Source organism: Aplidium turbinatum, chromosome 8 (genome assembly GCF_918807975.1).
Source record: "Aplidium turbinatum chromosome 8, kaAplTurb1.1, whole genome shotgun sequence".
NCBI classification, from domain to species: domain Eukaryota; kingdom Metazoa; phylum Chordata; class Ascidiacea; order Aplousobranchia; family Polyclinidae; genus Aplidium; species Aplidium turbinatum.
The window spans coordinates 29,373,600-29,395,594 of NC_137479.1; the positions used below are offsets into that span (position 1 = coordinate 29,373,600).

General features: G+C 41.3%; 2 protein-coding genes and 1 long non-coding RNA gene across 3 annotated transcripts in view; 2 read left to right on the forward strand and 1 right to left on the reverse strand.

Moving 5' to 3' along the window:
• Positions 1-12,712, forward strand: part of LOC145775328 (ADAMTS-like protein 1) — an 84,792-nt gene extending 72,080 nt beyond the window's left edge. Inside the window, exons 22-33 of the mRNA XM_082586604.1 lie at positions 361-815; positions 1,009-1,219; positions 5,380-5,602; positions 6,938-7,194; positions 7,326-7,508; positions 7,858-7,989; positions 8,873-9,088; positions 9,446-9,629; positions 10,143-10,350; positions 10,606-10,724; positions 11,086-11,297; positions 11,891-12,712. Coding sequence (XP_082442730.1) covers positions 361-815; positions 1,009-1,219; positions 5,380-5,602; positions 6,938-7,194; positions 7,326-7,508; positions 7,858-7,989; positions 8,873-9,088; positions 9,446-9,629; positions 10,143-10,350; positions 10,606-10,724; positions 11,086-11,297; positions 11,891-11,985 — 2,495 coding nt within the window. The 3' untranslated portion in view covers positions 11,986-12,712. The remainder of the gene's footprint in view (positions 1-360; positions 816-1,008; positions 1,220-5,379; positions 5,603-6,937; positions 7,195-7,325; positions 7,509-7,857; positions 7,990-8,872; positions 9,089-9,445; positions 9,630-10,142; positions 10,351-10,605; positions 10,725-11,085; positions 11,298-11,890) is intronic.
• On the forward strand, positions 1,666-4,781 carry LOC145775329 (uncharacterized). Its single transcript, XR_014290145.1, has 4 exons — positions 1,666-2,340; positions 2,831-2,950; positions 3,270-3,429; positions 3,579-4,781. It is a non-coding gene; the product is annotated as an uncharacterized LOC145775329 (long non-coding RNA).
• Positions 12,018-20,960, reverse strand: LOC145776246 (uncharacterized). Its single transcript, XM_082587648.1, has 4 exons — positions 19,513-20,960; positions 18,936-19,152; positions 12,734-12,822; positions 12,018-12,168 (listed from the first exon to the last, which is right to left on the reverse strand). Exons 1-4 carry the CDS (start codon positions 20,958-20,960, stop codon positions 12,018-12,020), a joined length of 1,905 nt encoding a protein of 634 aa, XP_082443774.1.
• Between the last annotated feature and the right edge of the window lie 1,035 nt (positions 20,961-21,995).

Genomic DNA, 21,995 nt, shown 5'->3' on the forward strand with positions numbered 1-21,995 from the left:
ACGTCATGCGTCATTTTTTACGTCTGGTAGGAGCAAAACTAGGAAGTAAATATACCAGACAGCATGTTAACCTAATAGATGGAAGAAGAAAAGGTTCCAGGCAACACAATTAGTCATTTTTACATTGATTCAACGTCTGTCGACGTTAGATCAATGTAAAAATGACTAATTTTGCTGTATGGGAGTTCGTCGCAAACGGTGCTGATATACAGAAATATTTAGTATATGCAGTTTTGAGGTGTAATACTTGAAATTTTCATTTTTAAAACTTCACTGCTGTCGTAGACGTTTATTGAGACGTTTAAATAGTTGGGATCTACAAAGTAATATAACTAATCCTGTATGTTTCAATTTGTTTAGATCGTCCACAGCGCAGACGACCGATATCTGAGGAATTGGACAGACCTGGGAATAAACCGCCTTCCAGGATTCCTAAACCTCGTTATAACAATCTTCCTCCGATTGATCTTGATGATTTCGATGCCTTTGACAACATCGACAATCCACGAGTTGTTTCTGCCGGAACAGAAAGCCGCATTCCCCGCTTCCGACCTCATCCTGTCCTTCTAGCCCCTAACGTGGAACCTCCGCCTCGATTAATTCACCCCGAGATATCTTACGTGGCTGCTCGTCCAGTTTTGCAAGTGGACTTACATAGCCCTGTAGAACCGGATTTAACCAGTACAGACGAGATCTATGACTACCCTGAAGGGCGGTTTGTGTCTAATCAAGCTTCAACCATCTCCCATCCCGATGTCATTCACTCGGTGCTAGAGTTCATGACAAGACCCGAAGTAGAAGAGAATTCAGAGTCGGTAAGTATTTTAAGTGTTGCCAAATGGCTTGAACTTCGAAAATGTATCTTCATCAATTTCAATACATCATGCTCAATCAAGGCACTTTCAACAAGTGAATACAAAGTTATTCGGAATATCAAATGAAAAATCCCACTCTGAATGTAAGATTACTGCAATACATTTTTCATTCTGACTCGTTTTTCTCATTTAGGTTAACGAATTACTGCAACAGTTCGTTGAAACATCTACCGGTTACGAAACCGGACAAATCACTTTGGAATCCAGGAATACCATCTTTAAATCCATCATGGGAAAGCTGGAGATGCTTCTTGATCCCTCCACGGATCAAATCTCTCCAAGAAGCAGCACATCTGGGATCCCTGGTACAACCGACTTGCAGAACATTATTCATCTTCTCCAAGGTAGCAGATATGTTTCATTTTGTGCTTTGTATACAACAGAATGCTGTGTTTATAGCTTTTGCAGGAATTACACGTCAAAGGATGGCCACATTCTGTTGGTTAAGTGTTGTTTTGTTATTATTTTTTGTTGTTTTGTTATTATTATTTTGGCATGAAATGCTTTGTATGTTATTCAAGAATGCCTTAAAGTGCTACTGCACGATGACTTTGACCGCACTTTATCTGAAAGAGCATGTTTCAATCTATAAATACCAACCTCGCCCTTACTTTTTAAGGCTATAATTATCTCAATAAAAATTATCAAAACTATGGTTTTCCACGCGCTTGTATTTTTGGCCACGTTCCGCCTGCATTGCGCAACACGCAGATTATGACGTCAGTTGGAGTCAGTCAGATCGAAGCGACAACTGGTTTTACAAGTCTTTTACTAGTTTTAGTTTAGCTAGTTGTGTTTGTCCTAGACCTAGAGGAAGGAAGTTTTTTTTCGCTGCTTCGATCTTGTTGCACGTGCTTTTTATGTGAAGACAGGTAGTATAGGCTCTTTTTGAAAAAAATAAGCCAGGTGTGTTGACTTATCCATTGAAATTGTTGGTGAAGGGACAGACCAAAGCTGTCATAGGCCATGCAAGGTAAAGTACGGTACATCTTAACCAATGTTATGTGACATTCTTGTAAGCTTCAAGTCTTTAGTTCAAATATATAAAACTTTTAAAACAAAACATTTCTCTTGCAACTTCGTTTCTTAGATTATTGTAGTTCTGAGCCAAACATTTAAAATGGTGAAAATTTGCTCTATCTATCACACAAAATTTGTTTCTGGTGCAAAGGTGACATTTTTTGCCTTTCCTAACGATTAACGTTTGCGAATTAACTGGTGCAAGTTTGCTCATCAAGTCCGCAAATGGAATGGACCCTTCCCTACCAGTGTTATCTGCTCAAATCACTTTCTTGAGCAGGATTTTGAAAATTATTTTGAAGTTAATATGAGATTTTGCAAACGTTACATTCTGAAGAAATCTGCTGTTCCCACCATAAAATGTACTTCTGCTACCGGTACGTCTGATGCTACTGCATCTAAGCTGGATAGAGATCATCGAATGCAAAAGCGGACAATAGTGAAGGTTTGTAGTTACACAATAGAAGCTATAGAAATAGGCTGCATATCCTATGTAATGTTTTTAGGCCTACTTGTTTTAAATTTTATGAACATACAATGTGCCATCTGCTCAAAACGATTAAGTAGTTATGTAATACCGGTACCACTGTTATTATATAGTCTAATTACAACAGATCACAACCTTGCAAAACAGCAAGGTTGCAAAACTTACTGTGTTGCTTACGGTCGGTACTTACTTTGACATAACACCTTTTATCTCTCAATTGGGATTAACAACTTTTGGCTCAGAATATGTGGCTTAGCAATTTTTTATACAAATTTGATGTCCAGATTGTTTTCTTTCCCAACTTTTACAGAATGTAGCTAGTGGGATTCATAATCTGATCATAATTCAATGTTGCCCAAACTACAATTGTGCTACCCAGGTCTTCATATGTGTTCAGGAGGTGCGTGAGACATACAGTAATCTGATATTAATTGTCAATTTTTTGTAGGCCATGAATGATGAAATGAGTGCGGGTTCGACCAAGAAAAGTAAAACCACTGCATCTCAACAAGCTGTGCCGTCTGCTGCTGAAGATTCCATTGACGTTGCTATGCATGATGAGATGACAGTATGTAGCCTTGCATTGTTGTATTGATGAACCAACATAATTAATATATGCTACAGGTTCAATCTAATGTGCTGCTTGTATTCAGTTACGGGTGATGTCCTCTTTTATCTCTGGTGGTGGCCGAGGGGTTTATCGTTCTATCATATTTCATTCTTTTTTTGTAAATTACCCAGTAGTCAAAATCACCGCATAATGCTGTTGCATTAATCTCTTATGTACAATTCAAGTGCATCTAATACTGGCATGGTACCAATTTCAAAACGTTATAATCTTCAATGGTTGTTAATAAAGCAAAAGTGTACTTTACAATACATATTAGGTATTGGAGGTTGCGGAATGCGGATGTTGACAAACAAATGGTTAGCTGCGAGTTTTCAAGTGTCATTCGGATGTTTCCACCCGGTGTGAAACAGCATCTTTCCAATCCAAGGCTTGTCAGGTTTCATTAAAACAGGAGCAGACTACAAAGCGATCTGTTGGTGAGTCACCTATCAATAAGTGCTTATCTGCTATCTTTTTTTTAAAGTTTGATTGATTCTGCAGTCAATGTTAAAATGTTTCTTTTTGCTTATTTACAACTACTCATTACAGTCTATTGTGCCACTACTACAGCATTAGTTCTCAACAGGTACCCAAACGTGGTTTGGACGAAATACCGTGGGCACGAACACTGAAACAATGTTGCTTTCCGGTCTGGTTAAGCCAGTTGCATCTTCTACCCCACTTAAAAATAGAGAAGCATCTGCTCATTCTTCATTTTTCTATCTGTCGTCTGAATATGAACTATCCGAGAAGTCGTGGGACACAACAATTGAAGGGCAGCAATGTTTGAAATAAAATAGTCAAAAAGATTGGTGGAGTATTGTAGAGTTACCTTAGTAGTGTAACAATTGCATGTTATAACCGGCATATCTAGTATGCTCTTAAAACATATCCATTTGCATATAGGTGGAACCAGTATATGAAGTATATTCCTTCATTGCCTTGTAGGCTATTAGGTTTACATTTCTATTGACATCTCTTTTTCTTATGAGTGCGTTCACTTGAGCTTGTTTACTGTTCATTGTTCAACAGCCTTTCAAGAGCTGGTTGCGTAATTGTTCCATTCATTATTAAACGACTTGCTGTTACATTTCCCAGGCAATTCAGGCTGCTCGCCTATAGGCAGGTGCTGGAGTGGCTGTTGGATGGAGAAGTTCTGGGCAAGTCCAACAGAGTCGTGCTGCCATCCTGCATTGTGTCATTTATCCGCAGAAAGTATCCCAGTGACGATGGAGACTATGCTGGGTTCCAAAGACCAGTGTTAACATTTTAGTCTTGATTTAACCTGGTTTATTGCAACCGTTTCGTTTATTTTTATTTTTCGATTTGGTGTTTTTTGGTTTGGTTTGTTTTCGATTTGTGTGTCGTAATGTGATTTGTCATCAGTATTGTATGTTGGTTTATCCTTTTACTTTATTTCTGCTTCAATTTGGCTTATTCTAGTCTTTTTTTAGCTTCATCTAGATTATTTTTATAGAACGGAGATGTCAACACCGCCGAAGACAGTCCCAATGAATGCTAAAGCGTTATCGCATGATAGTCGACTGTACTATGTCCTGCAATACCGTACAATACAACATAATAATAATGTTATGGTTTTATTTATTGTCGCTCTACAACAGCTAAGGTCTTTTAGCGACAGGGCTCATTTTTAATTTGTATCAGGTTTACGATGTTATCACATTATTACCCGACTCATTCTCACTGCGCTATGCAGGATAGAACACAATCGGTACCGTTTTTAAAGTTTTCGGTTTGACCCGACCTGGAATCGATCTCAGATCTACCAGCACCAGAGCCGAAGGCAAAACCACTCGGCCACTGAGCTGGTGTACAATACAACATATTTTCGATATAACCAAGTTTGGCTGTTGTAATCTACGAAACTAGCCTTCGGCGATGGGTTTCGCAAACCACTCCTGGCACACAAGCATGAACAACTAAATTTGTATAATGCTGGCTGAAAGATGCGTCTTCACTATGGATGCCTTATTGGATGCCTTATAAATTTGCGCATTCAGTAGCAACCAAGCCTATCTCGGCTAGTTTGGTCTCGACTCCAACTGACGTCATATCGCTAGGTGGCGTTGACGAGTTTGCTACTTCCAGGTAGCGTGAGAGAGAAGCGCTAGAGAGCGTGAGAAAAGGGTCGGTTTCTCGACTGTGGGCCTCAATTGTAAGGAAGTGAGTTATTCAACAGGTTCCAGATGTCTTGGCAATGGATTCTAGCCTATGTTAATTCAATCGTGCAGTTGCACTTTAAGACCGTAGACCTGGTTTGGGTTTAATTAAATGCTAGATAAGCAGTTGTGTTCCGTTTTACACATTGCTTTTAAATACGCTCTCATCATTATTTCAAGTATCTCAAAAGAATCTATTATTTTCAGAACAAGTTGAGGAGAACGATGAAGGAGCCCATGAACGGGCTTCCATCATATCCCAGCCCACTCTTGCTCCTCTTCAGCTGGAGCGAATTGTCAGCACCTACGTTGGAGGAAGTCTCATCGTCGCCGGAGCAGAACGGATAACAATCTTGTGCGAGGCATCCGGGAACCCAAAGCCGACCATCTCATGGTTCAGAGACGGCAACAAACTCCCGGAGCACAGGAGGTGTTTAAGTTGTTAGGTTTTGCAATCAATGTTTATGCAATAAATGTAAACTACGTTCAAGAGAATTGCTATATCGAAAAAAACTGGCCACCTTCACTAGTGGAAAGAATTCGAGAACAGATGATAGGGGCAAGCCTCTGGCCCATTTGTTGGTAATACGCGTGTCATTACTATTTTCGTTCCAAAGTACTGCCATATATATAATTATATATACAGTGTACACACATCATTGGTCTTCATGCTTTAACTGGAACAAAGATGAGTCTCGTCTCAGTCTTCTGTCTCTGTTCGCTGAGAGGTGCAGATGCAGTAGAAGCAAAATAACCAAAATGGGCTTTCTGTTGACGACAACTTTAACGCAAAGTACAAAATGGGGACCTATTTTGCGCTTAGCTTACCAGGGAGGGTATACCTCCCTATGGCCTCATGTTAACCACGTCCGTACTTGGGACTTTGCCCAATATATTTCTTTGATTGTGCGGTCATAATCGTTTGATGCAGCGATGGCTTGATGTCAATCAAGTTTGCACTTTATTTCTTTGATGTTAACTTTGCTTCAATAGACGTAAAACCAACGCAAAAACTGCCGTTATTGTTTTGCATATTTTGAAACTCATTATCTAACGTGGTACGTTAATCCAATTTCAAATGAACTTCAATAGGACTACTTTGTAAAATTGATGTAAGGATTAAGCTTTTGTGCAGCATGAAAAAGTAAACAAAGCACACAGATGATTGTTTTTATTCAATGTTAGAACGATTAATTTCTTTCATGTAGAACATTTAAAGATCCTTATCTGATCCAACGTAGAGCCTAGTGTAAATATTCGTCTGTCCTTGTGCAATCTGAAACCAGTTGGATAAATATGTTCTTTTTTCCATTTCTTCGCTTTGACGAAAGTGATATAGCACGTGACTTGGAGTTGTAAAATGAGTTATTGCACGGTTGCCATGGTAATTTGTTACAAAATAATCTTCTCAACATGGGAATCGATGCCTTAACACTTGTCCAACACTACTCAACACCGCTACGCCGTTACCATACAATTTCTTTGACTGCACCTCAGCCAACAAATCAGTCCATTGCATTGATTTAAGGTTTTGAGACGTTGAATTAACGTAATTGATTAATTTGCTGACTTGAAAGGTCAAACTTTGAGACATTGCGTATTCTTCATACAATGCGTCATGACCACGTCATGGTTACGTTTCCTCAGGAAAACATTTTTAAAGTTCCATGATTACATTTTCCTGGTGTTCATTGGAACGTCTTACTGCTTAATATTGATGCAAATCTAGCAGAGTGTAAAGATGCTGTTTTGTTGCACGACGCAGACAATACCTGCTCCAAGACGGCTCCTTGCGGCTTCTCTATCCTCAATTATCCGATGCTGGAGGGTACACTTGCGTCGCCTCAAACCGGTACGGGAAAGATTCGCAGACGACGGAGCTGAGCGTCACACAGGTTCCGCATATTGCGTCCACCACTACGACGCTGGAGGACTTTGTGTCGGACGAGTTAGAAGTCATCGTAGGATCGGACATCCGAGCGAAACTGGGATCAAAGATCACGATCAAGTGTCCCACTGAAGGTGATGGATGGAGAAGCATATTTTTGTGTTGTGTTTCATATCGAAAAGTATTGGTTTGCATTCGTATTGTGTGTCTTGGTGTATTTATATCATAAACAGGACTTTATTCAAATTAGATTTTTGTCGTCTAGGCTACCCGGATCCATATGTGGTCTGGCGGAAGGACGGCCCAGGACTGGGACAGAACACCAAAGTCCTGGCGGATAACTCCCTGCTCATATACCCGGCTACTGCGGCCTATCAAGGACTCTTCGGATGCGAGGCCAGCAATCCAGCTGGTAGCGACTACCAAGCCTCTTCACTGGTGCTTATTGGTACGAGTAACTCCTTACTTAGTCAGAAGGTTTAGGAAAACAGTTTGCAGGCTATTCCGCAGATGCCGCCTCTGGGGTGGAATTGGATTAGGTTTTTTATAAAAAATTGAGTAGATTTGAAAAAGACTTCATATTTGCTGCTTTGTTGTGTTTGACAACGTTGCTCAACACTTTGTGTTGGAGGTCCCTTGTTGAACCTACCAAGACGAACCTTTATAAAACTAAATAGTCTACTGCAACAGTTTATAACATCATTATTCTATGATTGAAAACTAACAACGAGATAAAACAAACTCTGTAAAGTAATTTGTTTACGCATGTGCTTTATTTGTGAAATTGACTTTCACAGATCCTCCACAAATCTCGGATGAACTGAACGTTCTTCCTGACATTGATGGAGCAATTGGATTACCGGAGTTATTGATGACAGGGATATCCACGGAGCTCTACCGCGTGAAGACGAACAGCAGCGTCATGATGGGTGAGAAGAAAGAATGTTTGAAATAATTTAGTGATCACGTTCCAGCATTAACACGGAAATAGGATTTCGCTTTTAAGCCGATCAAACTGCAAGGGGTTTGTCCTACGAAGCATGTTTTAGCTTGAGGTAGCAAATGTGGATCAAACGTTGTTCGATTGAACAGATTGAACTTAGATTGAACTTAGAAAAGGAGCTGGATTTTTCTTCCTACTTTCTGTGACGATCCATAACCCCTTATGAGAGCAATCTCATTTATATCCGGTACTTGAGCGCAAAGGTGCTCGTCACATATCAATGATTTCAAATTAGCCAATTACCTTATTTCAGCATGCCGCCCATTGTCTTGGAGGACAAGTTCGTTGTGTAGCCACAGAAGCCAGCCAACAAAGGCTTTACGTTGTTGCAATGTTTAGCGGCCTCTCTTAACCAGAGCGAGCTTAACGGTTCGTAATCTTTTCAGCAAACAACTTAAGTGCCACTTTGTTCCAGCCGTGCCTTGATCCTCCGTATAACGAAGCAATTGCTCTGTCAGGCCTGTCTTGTGCTTGCTGGCTTAACACTGATCAGTTTTTTGCCAGCGTGGTAAAAATTATTTGTTTTGCCTTGATGATACAGTTTTAGGCACTGGTACAATTCCACCTGAAAGAATTTTATAACCACTAGCAAACATGGTACCCCTAGTTAGAGTAGGATACCTATTGGGGGGGGGGGGTATCTGCTTGGTTAATCTCTGTTTTGTTCCTTCAGCTAGCCTATTCTAGCACAGCAGTTAATCAAAAGGCGGAAGGCAGTAGGCTACATATACAGCGGCAACTGCAGCTGATGAGTAACAATGTGAGATATCACGACACGGTCAATAATATAATTCACCTTCTCACTGCAGGTTGTCCTGTCGCTGGCTTCCCTGAGCCCGACATCACCTGGTATTTCAACAACCAGCCAATCACAGAGCTCGGAACCACGCTAGACTACCAACTGATGAAGCTTGGAAAAGTTCTGCAAATCCCCGAAGCTGGCCCACAAACTGAAGGTGTCTATACCTGCCATGCGCAGAACGATGGAGGTAACCTGACAACAACATTGGACCTCAATCTGATAGGTACGTTGCTTTGTGTCTTAAGATCTAAATATCGTTAGTTTACATCATTTCAACGGTTCTAATATGTAAAATTTTATAATTATTTGTGCATTTCGAACAAGTATGACAAAAGTTTATAGCAAAGCCACAAGGAAAAATGTCTATGTTGCATCTTGTGCTTCATGGCTGGAGACAAGAACAACAACTTCAGTCTTTCACGCTCTCGATTCCATTGTCCTCGTCTGTTTAGTTTGTTCGGGAGTGGGAGCGAGATTTTCACAGCAGCAGTGCCAGTTCACGGGATTGATCTATCATGAGCAATTTAAACATAGATTGTTTGAACTTTCAATCATAACCGAGTGATATTATCTGTTGCAGTTTACACCTATGACTTTGGTGAGATGACGAGCTGTAGCGCTTCTTGTGGAGATAGCGGCATGCGATTCAGAAGATTGCGATGCCTGCGAGATGGTGTTGAAGAAGTGGATGAATGGTACTGCACTGGGCTATTAAGACCAGCGCTCACAATGCAGCCTTGTAACCGTGTGGACTGCCCACCTAGGTTTGTAACAAGAGCATGGTGGTTTTGTAATCGATTATGCTTTGTAGCTATACTATACCTACACCTATACCTACAGACATGCGCCTTCCTACACGAATAACCGCGCATGCGCTTTTTAAAGATTAAACTTCTCAAGGTGCAGTGCTACTGGCATAGCATCATCATTAAGTTCCTTATTCTCGTCAAGGGTTGGAGTCATGACCAGCCCTAGTTCGTTTTTTATTTTTTCCTTTTAATAGTTGCTTCAAAAGAATTATTGCGAATCATGTGGCCAAAAGTGTCAGTAGCGGTGGTACAGCGTGTTTGATACTTTTCCGTTCCGAACTCGTTAGAAACATAAAATAAATTGACTTTGCTATGAATCTGGGGAGGTTAAAGGATAGATTCTCGGCCCTTGAGGCTCACAGGACAAAAAAAAAGATATTCATAATTAATTAAATTCGCGCGATTCCGGAATGTCTAGATTTGTTATTTCCGAAATATAATCAAGTTTACTAATTCTGGTTCCTGCAGATTTCTTCTCGGGCCCTGGCAACGTTGTTCTGTGACCTGTGGAAACGGAACCCGCACTCGATCATCATCTTGTGTCATATTGATGTCCGATGGCAGCACACGAGAGATCGCAACAGAGATCTGTCTTCGAAACGAAACACAAACAATCGAAACCGAATCTTGCTACGAGGAAAAGTGCCCGCAATGGCGACCCAGTGCCTGGCGATCTGTGAGTTGAATTCACTGCAACTTGGCTAGTTTTTAATTCACATTAAACACGACAACTTCCGACGTGGATCGAAGGAGCAATCCAGAAAAACAAGTTAATTTTTACATTGATTCAACATCTTCGGACGTGAGCGTTTGATTTTACAATGGGTATAAATAACCCAATGCAAATCTCTGCGATTATAAATATGACAGAATCATTTGACGTTTGTTGATTTCTTGAGGAATTTAACATGCGTTCGTTGTCATGTTGCAGTGCAGCAAGAAGTGCGTTGGTCGTGGAGTGGGAGAGAAGTACAGGAAGGTATATTGCGTTTCAGCCAATGGAACAAAAGTGCACCCGAAGCAATGCTCGGGACATATTAAGCCGAGAAAGTGAGTTCTGTTTGTTTTGAAATCAATTTTATTTGTCAATAAATTGTTAGGAGCAAAATGGTGGGACCGCCCGGTCATTGTAAACAACCAAATTGTAGATGTTAACCTCATGTTTATCAAACTGTTCAAAAGCTAAACTGTTTTCATCTTCAGTGATGTTGATTTAATTCATCTTTAAAAGTACTAAAGATAGAAATAGTTTAGTTTTTGAAACGTTCGCTGAACATGAGCTTCGTGCCTACAATATGGGTTCTTTATTTTTTGATTACAGGATTATTTTTGTTGACTATAACTAATAAGTATAGATGTTTTTGCACGTTTTTAAAACAACGTATTTGACGAGATTATGTAATTTATTCAGAAAAGTGATATGTCCAAACCCTCGCTGTGAACCTGTCTGGGTCACCAGTAGATGGTCGGTGTGTTCCAAATCTTGTGGTATCGGCGGTTTCAAAACGCGCATCTTGAACTGCGTATATCGAGGAAGGAAGCGACAGCCGGCGGGAAAACAGTGTCCGATTCGCCGCCAACCACGAATTAGAATCCCGTGCAATCGGAGAAAATGCCTCGCAGGTAAACATGTTAATCTTATGTCAACTGCAGTAGTTAAAAAAATTAGTCAATGAATTGTTTTCTAATCATTTATCCATGTCAATGTTGATCGCATGGCTGTACGGAGATAACTCCAAACCGAACACATAAGTTTGCCAGCTATCAAAGGCGGCGACTGTGTCTTGACAAGGCTAAGGTGGACACAGAGATCGGCTTTCTTGCATTTTAGTTCAATTTATATCAATCTTCATCCAGTAGGCTAAAGTTTGTGGACGTTAAAAGAACGTTACATATATATGAGCTGACGTGGCCGATCTGTCTAAAAGTGACGTTTACCTCACATCTTGTTTTGGATTTGAAGACTCATTTTATTCAATTTTATCTCATTTTTACCCAGACAATTTCTATCTATATCTATCTTCTTTTTTTCTCTTTCTTTTTATCTATCAATTAGATTGAATAATTCAAACGAGGAACCATATAAGAAAAATATAATTTTTACCAGACAATTCCAACTTCGTATATTTGCTCGACTTTTCACTTGATTGTTGTTTTAACCATGAATCCCGAGTGCGATCGTTGAATTGACCCGAACTTGTTTGTTTTGCTTCCAGCTCGTTGTGTGGACCGGTTTCAATGGTGCCGGATTGCAAAGAGACGAGGCCGGTGCAGGACGTTCAAGAAAGTCTGTTGTCATAGTTGTAGATGATGACATTATCATGACGTAGTGCAGAGTTGCCATCAACAACACTGGCCAGGGCGCCGAGAAGATTCAGTGCGTTTTTGAACGTGTTGAGAAGACACAGCTTTTCCATATTTATTTGTCTCCTCCTGTTCTCGATGTGAGATTTTTCCGATTTCGGAATTGAACATCGGACAGTTTCGGAAAGATCTGGATAATACCAACAATTGATGTTTTGTAAACATTCTTAAAGTCTTCACATTGTTTTTATGGTCTCTGCTTTAGGTGTAGGCGGCTCTTTAGTTGCCGGAAATTTGCTTATGTAACCAATGAAGTTCCAGTAATTTTTTAAAGCAACACAATCATAGAAATTTGTCGTTTTTAGTGTTACGAACGCGTGCCGATATAATGCACTTCCCGTGCGTTGTCACGTTTATTTTTCTGCTTTTTTAGATCTTTTTGCTTCTTTTTGCAGCATTTTTCTCGTGTATTTATGACCTATTGTGCGCACTTTGTGTTTAGTTTTTGTAAAGTATTTTGCTTTGAGTTTAATTTTCGGACTGCAAATGTTTCCATGTTTTGCATATTTTACGGTGGATACGTTGCAATTATGTAAAAATGGCAACTTTTGCTATCTAGTTCTTTTTGTGTCCGTCCAGGCGACATCTCTAAATTTTACTTGTTTGGTTTCGAAATGACAGAAAATGATCGAACTCATCGCCTGGAATGCGTAGAAATAAAATACGAGATTTTATTTCTGCTTATTTGTTCCCACCTGAGGAAGAAGAGATCCAAAACTTGGAGATCCAAAGTATGGGCATGAGAGGTCCAAAACTTGAATATAAGCAAGTCCCATTCTTGCATCTAAGCATCGGAAGATGAGAAGATAGGGTTCTCATTGTACTGAGGTTTCAGCCCTAGGAGCCAGTTCCTTTCTTTCGGCCGCCTTTCCTTCAGCAAGTATGCCCACCCGATATACCAAATCAAACCCTGGGTAAAAGTGAGTGATGTTTTTCAACAACCAGCTTAAGCCTGGTATCGAACTATGATTACATCATTGCAAAAAAAGCGCCTTATCCGCGCGCCATTTCACCGCGTGCGTCAAAAACATGGACATAGGAGATTTAAAGTATGAGCCAAGGAGATCCAAAATATGAGTAGGCCTATAAGCGATTCAAAGCATAGACATAATATAGAAGATCCAAAACTTTGGCTTAGAAAATCAAAAACAGGGGCATAAGCACTGGCGCGGGAACTATTTTTCTCTAGGGGGGGCTGAAGCTGTCGTAGTGCTGATAGCTTCTGGGGGGCTTCGCCTCCTAGACCCCCTTTGTGTGGGAGAACATTTAAAATTTGTAGTAACGATTCGCTTCTCTCCTGTGTAAAAAAAAAAACGACGCCAAAATACACACATTGTAAATTGTGACCAATGAAGAACGGCAACAACAAAGAAGCTGGCAGCTGTTTAGGAAATTGAAATGAAAACGAACAAATTAGAAAGTGATATCAAAACGACAGTCGGTGGAAATGAGTTCTCACACGCTTCCGAAGATGGCTTTTTGCTCAGGTGTTTTCTCTATGAATTGTGTCATGAGTTCTTTGACATCGACAGTGTCCAAAATGTTTTGGTGGACACGCATCAACGCAAGATGAGTAAGTCTTTTTTTGTCATTGAGCTTCTCAAGCACGTCTTCAGGCGTCTTAGAGATGAAAAAGAACGTTCTGATGGTGCAGCTAAAACTGGAAGGCAGAGCTCCACGAATTTTTGCATTTTTTTGAAAAGATCTAGTGTTTGAGGGTTTACTGTAGTTGCGACAGTATCTCAGCAACCTTTTGAACGGAATTTGCGGTTTTTCCATATTTTACAACGTCGCAGAGCAAGGTAAGTTCCGTTTTTAGGCAATCTTTTCTGATGGCATCGGGCAAGCTGATCTCAGTATCAGATCTTTCCTCACCGTTTGCACAGCTCAGAAGGGCCTTCTCTCTGTTGGCTGCTGTAAGCAGACCGCCTGGTCGAATCTTCGATCAAGCTCAGCTTGAACCAAATCAAGGGCTTCGATGTATTTCCGTTTCCACGCTCCTTCTCCAGCCGACGACGACAAAGCATCCGATTCCTCTGTGTTTCGAAATCTCTAATGGCGTTTAATGGCGTCTTTAGGTCATTGGCATACGCAAAGACGTTCGCTGCTTCCATAAGCTTGGAAATGGACTCATCTTTTCTGAGATGTTTGATCAGTTCGAGGAGAATGGTGATGTAGCCTATTCCAAGCTAAAGAAGCAGAGATCTTCTTGTTTTGGAACTGTCTTGCGACGGCTTCTGCAGGCTGAAAAACTTCACCGCTGCTGGTAATCGCAAAATAAAGCCTCGTCGTGCGCAGTGGTGTAGCAGCCACCTGGCGGTTCTGGCTCTGCGCCAGGGGCGACAGGCCGCAAGGGGGCGGCAAAATGAGGCTGCACTGTGCACACAGCACGTGAAATGAAGTAATGCAAAAATAAATAAAAAGTAAAACAAGAAAATGATTTACAAAGAGACAGCTAGCACACTTTAAAAAATTTAAGGATAAAACAACAGCTAAAAAGCTCGAGTTGCTTCTTGCGTGATGTTGGATAGCTGTAGCCTGCACTCCGTCTGTTGTTCAATTCTTAGTAACATTTATTACGTCATAAATCTAGAGGAGTTTCTCAAAGCTCAAAATGATAAAGTCGTATTTACGTTCTACCATGAATGATGATCGGCTATCAGCTCTATCGATTCTTTCTATAGAAAGAAACTACGGTACGTTTAAAAACTTAATTTTGAAGATACTATCGCTGATTTCCCCAGACCCCACACCGCTGGGTGTCGCGTTCGGCGAACACGCCGTCAGGCTTTGCCCGCCGGCCGTCAAACCCCCCTCCCCTTTCAAAATACTTAGCTACGCTACCGGTACTGAATTGGATCATTGTCATTGGGGCCAGCAAAGCACATTCCGCACAGGGCCCGAAATACCCTAAGACCGGCACTGCTCAAGCAATATAGAACTTCTGAGACGCGACACATTATTTGTAATTATTTTTATTGAAAAGATTGCTTGAACATGAAACTATTTCAAAATTTGCTGCAGTCTACTTAGGGCGGCATTTTCAACGAAAGCCAGGGGCGGCAGCATATGCTCCTACGCCACTGGACTCGTGCGTGCTTGTTTTACCAAGCCGAATATCTTTGCATGTTTGTCTCCTCTTATTGCACTATCTTCTGTCATGTCGGTAAGACATTGCAACAGGGTAGGGTAGCACTTAACAACACGAGCGAGGGCAGAAGCACGAACGCACCAACGAGTAGGACACAAACCCAGCAAATTGCAGGCAACTTCGTAGGAACCAAAAAGCGACATGAATAACGATGTACATTTAGAGTTAGACGATTCACGAATTACAACTGCAACAGTTTGAACGAAGTTTAAGGCATCGGCAATAAGCCTCATGTCCTTTACAACGTTATGTACTGCACCTTAAATTGTCAGAATTTTCTAGGGGGGGCTGAAGCAATTATCGAAAATTCCAGGGGGGGCTGAATTGGCTGTAGGGGGGCTGCAGCCCCTTGAGCAGCCCTACTTCCCGCGCCCCTGGGCATAAGAGAAGCAAAGTATGGGCATAAGAAAGATTGACAACTCGGGCATATGAGATCCAAACAATGGACAAAAAAGCTTGGGCATAGGAAATCCAAAACATGGTCAAAAGCCATTCAAAACTTTGTCATAGTCGAGCCAGCATCGCATGAATTAAAAGCGTGCGCCTTGTCGGCTGCGCCATCCCACCCTTGGGCAAAACTTGTGCATAGCAGATCTAAAGCAAGTGAATATGAGAACAAAAGTATGGGCATAAATAAGAGATCTTAAAAATGGTCATAGATGATCCAAGATACGGACATAGGAGATCCAAAACTTGGGCATAGTAGGCTGTGTCTAAACTATTGGTATCAAAGATTTGAACTTCGACATAGGAGATTCAAAATATGTTCATAGGAGATCGCAAACGTAAGCATAGCAGCCACATAGAATGGGCTAAGGAGATCCAAACCATGGTCAAAAGGTATCCAAAATTTTGGCATAGCAGATGCAAAACATGGCCATAAAAGATCTAAAACTTTTTCTAAGTCATCGGCACTCTAGGAAAAGGTATAGGCTACTTTGTTTTCAACAACCAAGTTAAATCGAGAGTCGAACCAACATTGCATCATTTGCATGATTTGAAAGGGAGTGACTTATCCGCTGCGCTATATCACAACTTGGGCAAAACTTGTGCATAAAAGCCTGCAGGTAGGCTACCTACGTTATAATATAGGCACTATTCATTGCAAAGGAGAGTGGTTTTAGTGAAATTAAGGTGTTGTTACTAAGGTGTTGCTATCGTGCCATATTTTAAAATGGATGTCTTGTTTTGGTATCAAGCACGTTATAACGTCCGTGTTTTGTCGCTTCTATCTTTTTCTAGACCTCTGCCATGTTTGGAATATATTAGCCTACTGTTTTTTGTTGTGATGGTCAGAAATAAAAACAAACCGAACTGAAAAATGATCGCTTTACCTTTAAAATGTAGCCTATTAAAGAAAAGCCTCGCCGATCGATTGGATTTAAACAACGGCTGCTCGTTTTATAAATAAGATACAAACGTGATTTTTTCAGGTTCATAGAACAAGATAGGCTATTTAGGATGGTCTGATATTTTTATTGGTAAAGATTAAATTTCTGAAAATATGTAGGCTACAAGTTGGTGAAGTTTAAGTTGTGACTACATGAAGCTAGTAGCCTACAGAGTAAGCTACTCATGATTGTACTTTTTAACGACGAAAAACAATGGCCTATTCACCGCATCGTCGGCTGCATGGTCGAGTGGTGAGAGCGCTGGAACGGCAATCGAAAGGACGTCGGTTCGACACCGCTCAAGAGCATGCGGCTGTGTCTTTGGCAGGACACTTAAAAGGCATGCCTGAATCTGATGGGGGACACGGAGATTGGCTTCTTTGCCTTCCCGTCCACTTAATCTAAATCTTCAACCACCAGGTGTAAGCCTGGATACAACAAACAAGGGGTGGCTTATAAAAGGCTTATAAAAATTAAATTAAAAAAGGTATTAAGGGTGGCTTATAAAAAACGTCCGACGTTGGTTTTATGTTTATATGTTTTCATCTTCTACTTTTCCACCTTCCACCTTTTCACCTTCAAAATAAATTGAAAAAAAAATGAATTGAATTCCTCTTTCTTTTCAAAAATAGTTCAGTCCATCCCATGACGTCATGAACCAAGGAGGCCGAATGTGAATAAAAAAACCACAACCACATTAATATCTTAACACAGCGTTTCTTAACCGGAGGTGCTGGAATAGACTGTAGGGGGTGCTAAATGCATGCAGTTTAATATCAAAAAAAATACCATTTTACTTTTCTGCATTTTTTTGTTTTTCTGCCAGTATCAGCAGTTGTCTTATCAATGATTGCTGTTTCGAAGTAGCCTGCATGATTTGCTGTTATTGTATTCATCTCCCAGTCAAGTAAGTTACAAAAATTGATCCTGAGTAGTTTGCCTGAACTTACCTGTTGGGTGCTTTGTTGTAATATTGTTGCTCACCTCTCGCTTCTAGAAACCACCATGGCAAAATACGTTCCCACAAATCACTCATATCCAGAGTGGATACAGCAGCCCTTCTTGGCAGACATGAGTGATGATATTAGACTAAAGGAGGAGCTGATTGACATGCAGGTGAATCAGAGTTGTGAGACAAAATTTCCTCCTTCCGCTTGCTGATTTCTGGTGTGATCAGTTGACAGCATATCCTGCATTGGCACGGGCAGCATTGGAATTGATCGTTCCTTTTCCAACTCCCTACTGTAGTAGTAGTAGTAGTCCAGTTTTAATCCGGTGATGTCCCCGTTACCGAGGGTGGCCGGATTCACCTCCAAGTGCCGCAATCGTCTTCACACCCTGCCTCCACATCGATCTGTCTAGCGCGTCCTCTCTTGTCAAGCCCACCTTGCTGCTTTCTTCCTCAACTTGCTTTTTCCATGTTTTCTTTGGTCTTCCTTGTTTTCTACGACCCTCCACTCGCAACTCCAGCGCTCTTCTCAAAACATCATCTTCATCCCTTCTCAAAACATGCCCATACCACCTCACTCCATTCGCTTTTGCCAACTTATCAACACTCTCATTCAACCCAAGCAAGCTCGTAAGTTCTTCGGTATTCCTTTTGTCCATCAGCTTTACACCACACATTGCTCTCACCATCGCTCTCTCAGTTCTTCTTAAAATCGCCAATTTGTTTTCCCGTAAGCACCATGTCTCACTTCCGTACAGCATTGCAGATCTCACACAACTAATATAAATTCTTCCTCTCATTTTCAACGGAAATCTTCTACCACATAACAACTCTCGACACTCTCTGAATTTCACCCAACCAAACCTTCCTCTTGCAGTCACTGCCGCTTCACAACCACCACTGGCATTCAATCTATCTCCTAGATAGCAAAAGGCATTTACTGATTCAACTTCGTCATTCAGCTTTTTAACAGGACCAATCATTCCTTCCTCAATCTTCTTGCATCTTTCACATTCAAAACCATCTCCAGATCTGCATGTCACTCTCTTCATCTTTGCACATCTTCCATGCACCCATTTCTTGCATTTCGTACATGTAACAGAATTTGCCATCACTCTTCTTCCGCAGACGCCACATGGGTCAATTTTGCTCATTGTGATTTCCCCTTCCGTTCCGCTTATTACGACCTTTGTCTTTTTGATGTTCACACGCATACCTTTACATTCAAACGACTCCTTCCACTTCTCAAATTTCCCTCTCAGATCTTCCATTGTGTCACTCAACAAAACCAAATCATCGGCGTACAGTATCTCCATTAATGAATCTTCTCTTACACATTCGGTAATCACATCAATCACAATGGCAAAGATTAGAGGAGAGAGGACAGAACCCTGGTGTACACCAACCTTCACCGAAAACTCGTCTGAGAGGGCAGATCCAACGCGAACTCTCGTCCTTGCACCGTCGTAAAGACCCATTACGGCTTGCACGAGAGCTTCTGGCATTACTTTTTTTCTCATTGCCCATTCCATCACTCTTCTTGGAACTCTATCAAACGCCTTTTCCATGTCCACGAAACACATGTACAAGTTTTTACCCTTGTCTCGATATTCCTCTTGCAACCTTCTCAAAATAAAAATAGCATCTGTCGTTCCCTTCCCAGGCATAAATCCACACTGCATCTCGTCCAGCTTCACCACAGATCTTATTCTATTCTCCAACACCCTTTCCACTACCTTCATTGCATGCTCCAACAGTTTTATTCCCCTATATGACCCACAATCCATTACATCACCCTTTCCCTTGAAGATGGGTATCACCACACTCATCTTCCATTCATTTGGCATTCCTTTTCCATCTAACACACGTTGACTGATTTCCTGCATTGCTTTCAGTCCTGTCTCTCCACTTGCGCGTATCATTTCCACAGTGACTTCAGATAGTCCAGGAGCCTTCCCCGATTTCATTTTCTTCATTGCTTGCGTTACCTCCTCTCGAGTAACTCTCTTTAATGGACCTGCTACCACGTCGGCTTCCACATTTTGATCCCAATCGTTTTCCTCGTTCATTATCATCTCCATATGTTCTTTCCAAATTCTTCCACGATCTTTCTCACTGAAACCAAGTTTTCCATCCCTTCCTTTAATACATCGTCCACCATCTACATCTTTCCCATCCCGCTTCATAACCTTCATAAACTTATATACTTCGTTAGGACTGTTTTTTAATTTGGTCAATTCCTGCTCAGCTGCTTTCTTCATAGCTTTTGCAACTATTCTCTTTGCCCGATTTTTCAATTGCTTGTACTTGAGCTTAGTTTCTTCTGATCTATTTCTGCACCAAGCCTTGTATGCGACTTTTTTCTCCCCAATCACTTCCCTCACATCTTCATTCCACCACCACGTATCTCCTCGATCCATCCTGCCTTTTGTTTTCCCACAAACTTCATCGCAAGCTTGCAAAACTCCATTCTTGAAGGATCCCCATACATCATTCACATCGTTGTGAACAAGACTTTCAACTCTCTTTTTAAACCTTTCTCTTGTGTCGGCATCTTCTAACTTCCAAACTTTTCTTTTGATCACCCTTTTTTTATTTACAGTTTTCTTCAGACCTTTCTTGTCCAAATCGATAACCACCAACCTATGCTGAAGTTCGCATGGTATCGCTTTCACATCTTTGATCAGTTTTCTGTTTTTCCTGCATACCAACCCAAAGTCAATTTCGGTTTCATTTCCACCTGCACTGAAAGTCACTTTTCTTCCTTCCTCTTTCTTAAACCAGGTATTTGCAACACACAGGTCCTTTTCATCACAAAACTCAAGTAGTCGCCTTCCATCGCGATTTCTTTCTCCCACGCCAAACCCTCCATGAACACCTTCAAACCCATCAATTTGTTGGCCAACATGGCCATTAAAGTCCCCAAGACCCAATACAATTTCCTGATCACTTCTTGTGCTCCATTCATAGGCCATTTCATCATAAAACCTTTCTTTTTCTGCATCGGATCTTCCACTTTGTGGTGCATAAGCACAAATTATTCTCATCACTACATTCTCGACCACCATCACTATCGCCATTACTCTGTCACTCTGTCTACGAACCTCAACAACATTTTCATATAGCTCTTCCTTTACCAAAATCCCAACTCCTCCGGTCCCAATATCATTGCCCGACCACCACAGCTTGTATCTCCGTCCTTTGACACCCAAAAACCTGGCTCCTTTGTTCCTCCATCGGACTTCCTGTAAACAGCAAACATCTACCTTCCTCATTCTCAGCTCTTCACTCACCTCAGTACCTCTACAACGCAAACTTCCAACATTTAGACTTCCCAGTCGTATCCCTGAATTTTTAACAGAAACGTCAGACAACCCGGAGATTCTTCGCACCCCCTGCCCATTTAAGGGCTGCCGGGGACTGGGGGCCATTCTATTTTTGACACTCATCATTAGGATTTTTTGGTGCATGTTTTTCTACAGGGAGCATGCCCTTGCTTACCCCCAACCTCCATTTAAAGACCGGAGTGGTCTTGATGACCGGATGCCTCTGCACGACAACTAACGAGTTCGGCCAACCCGGGTTTGACTTAAGTTTTCCTTCTTGAAAGATGTTGCCATTGTAGCCGTTGTAGCATGTAGCTATCATCCGCCTACGCCGCCAACCTGCCTGGCACGGGCATCAATGTCAGAAGTGAGGTCCAGAACTACCAGCGGGACGTGTTCCGGTGCCAACGGGCCCAGACCTGGAGTAAGGTGCTACCTCTCCTCCTGATATTGAGGATGCAGTTTAACGTCATACCCAGGACCTGTGTAAAAAGGCGTTCTCCACCATGCTCCAAAGCAAAACAATTGGCCAGAACCGCCTTCAACATGGGTTGCTCCACGATATGAGAGTGGCTTTGACCAACACGAAGCCTCGAATTGAGAAATTGGTCACACATAAGCAACAACAGAAATCACATTGATACATGTGTATTTGTGTAATTAGTTACCCAGCTGGGTAGTGGGTAGGTATGCTTAAGCTTGTCCATGTTCTTTCACTATTCTTGGGCTGTCCCATTTCTTTTATTACCAATGACGACAGTAGTTTTGATTAATAAACAAAATGATCAATTTGTACATCGCTTTTCTTTCAATAGTGCAGGCCACAGTTTAATGGCGGCGCCGAAATTTTGACATGCTTTTTGATCGCTGGCGGTATATTTTGTATTTTTTTGTCCCCTAACAAACTGTGCTGTTAAGAGAGTTGATTCACTTACATATGGTTATAATTGAATTTCTGTTGGTGAATGAAAGTCCAATAACAAATCCTGAATCAACTTCGTTAAAACAACTGCTCAGTTGGTTAGCGCGTAACTTCTGGAACGAAGAAGCATCAAGATCAAGCGGCGCTAGTTCGACTCTCGGGGTGTGCGCTTGAGCAACGCAGGTTAAGGACTGCTCTCCATTCAGCAGCATTTAATG

Excerpts from the sequence above, each read along its gene's own strand:
- LOC145776246 (XM_082587648.1), bottom strand. The coding sequence starts at position 20,960 with ATGGCCCCCAGTCCCCGGCAGCCCTTAAATGGGCAGGGGGTGCGAAGA. Across the intron at positions 19,153-19,512 it reads GTTACTCGAGAGGAGGTAAC|GTTGCAAGAGGAATATCGAG; the intron begins GCAAGCAATGAA and ends TATTTTGAGAAG. Across the intron at positions 12,169-12,733 it reads TTGGATCTCTTCTTCCTCAG|ATCTTTCCGAAACTGTCCGA; the intron begins GTGGGAACAAAT and ends GGTATTATCCAG.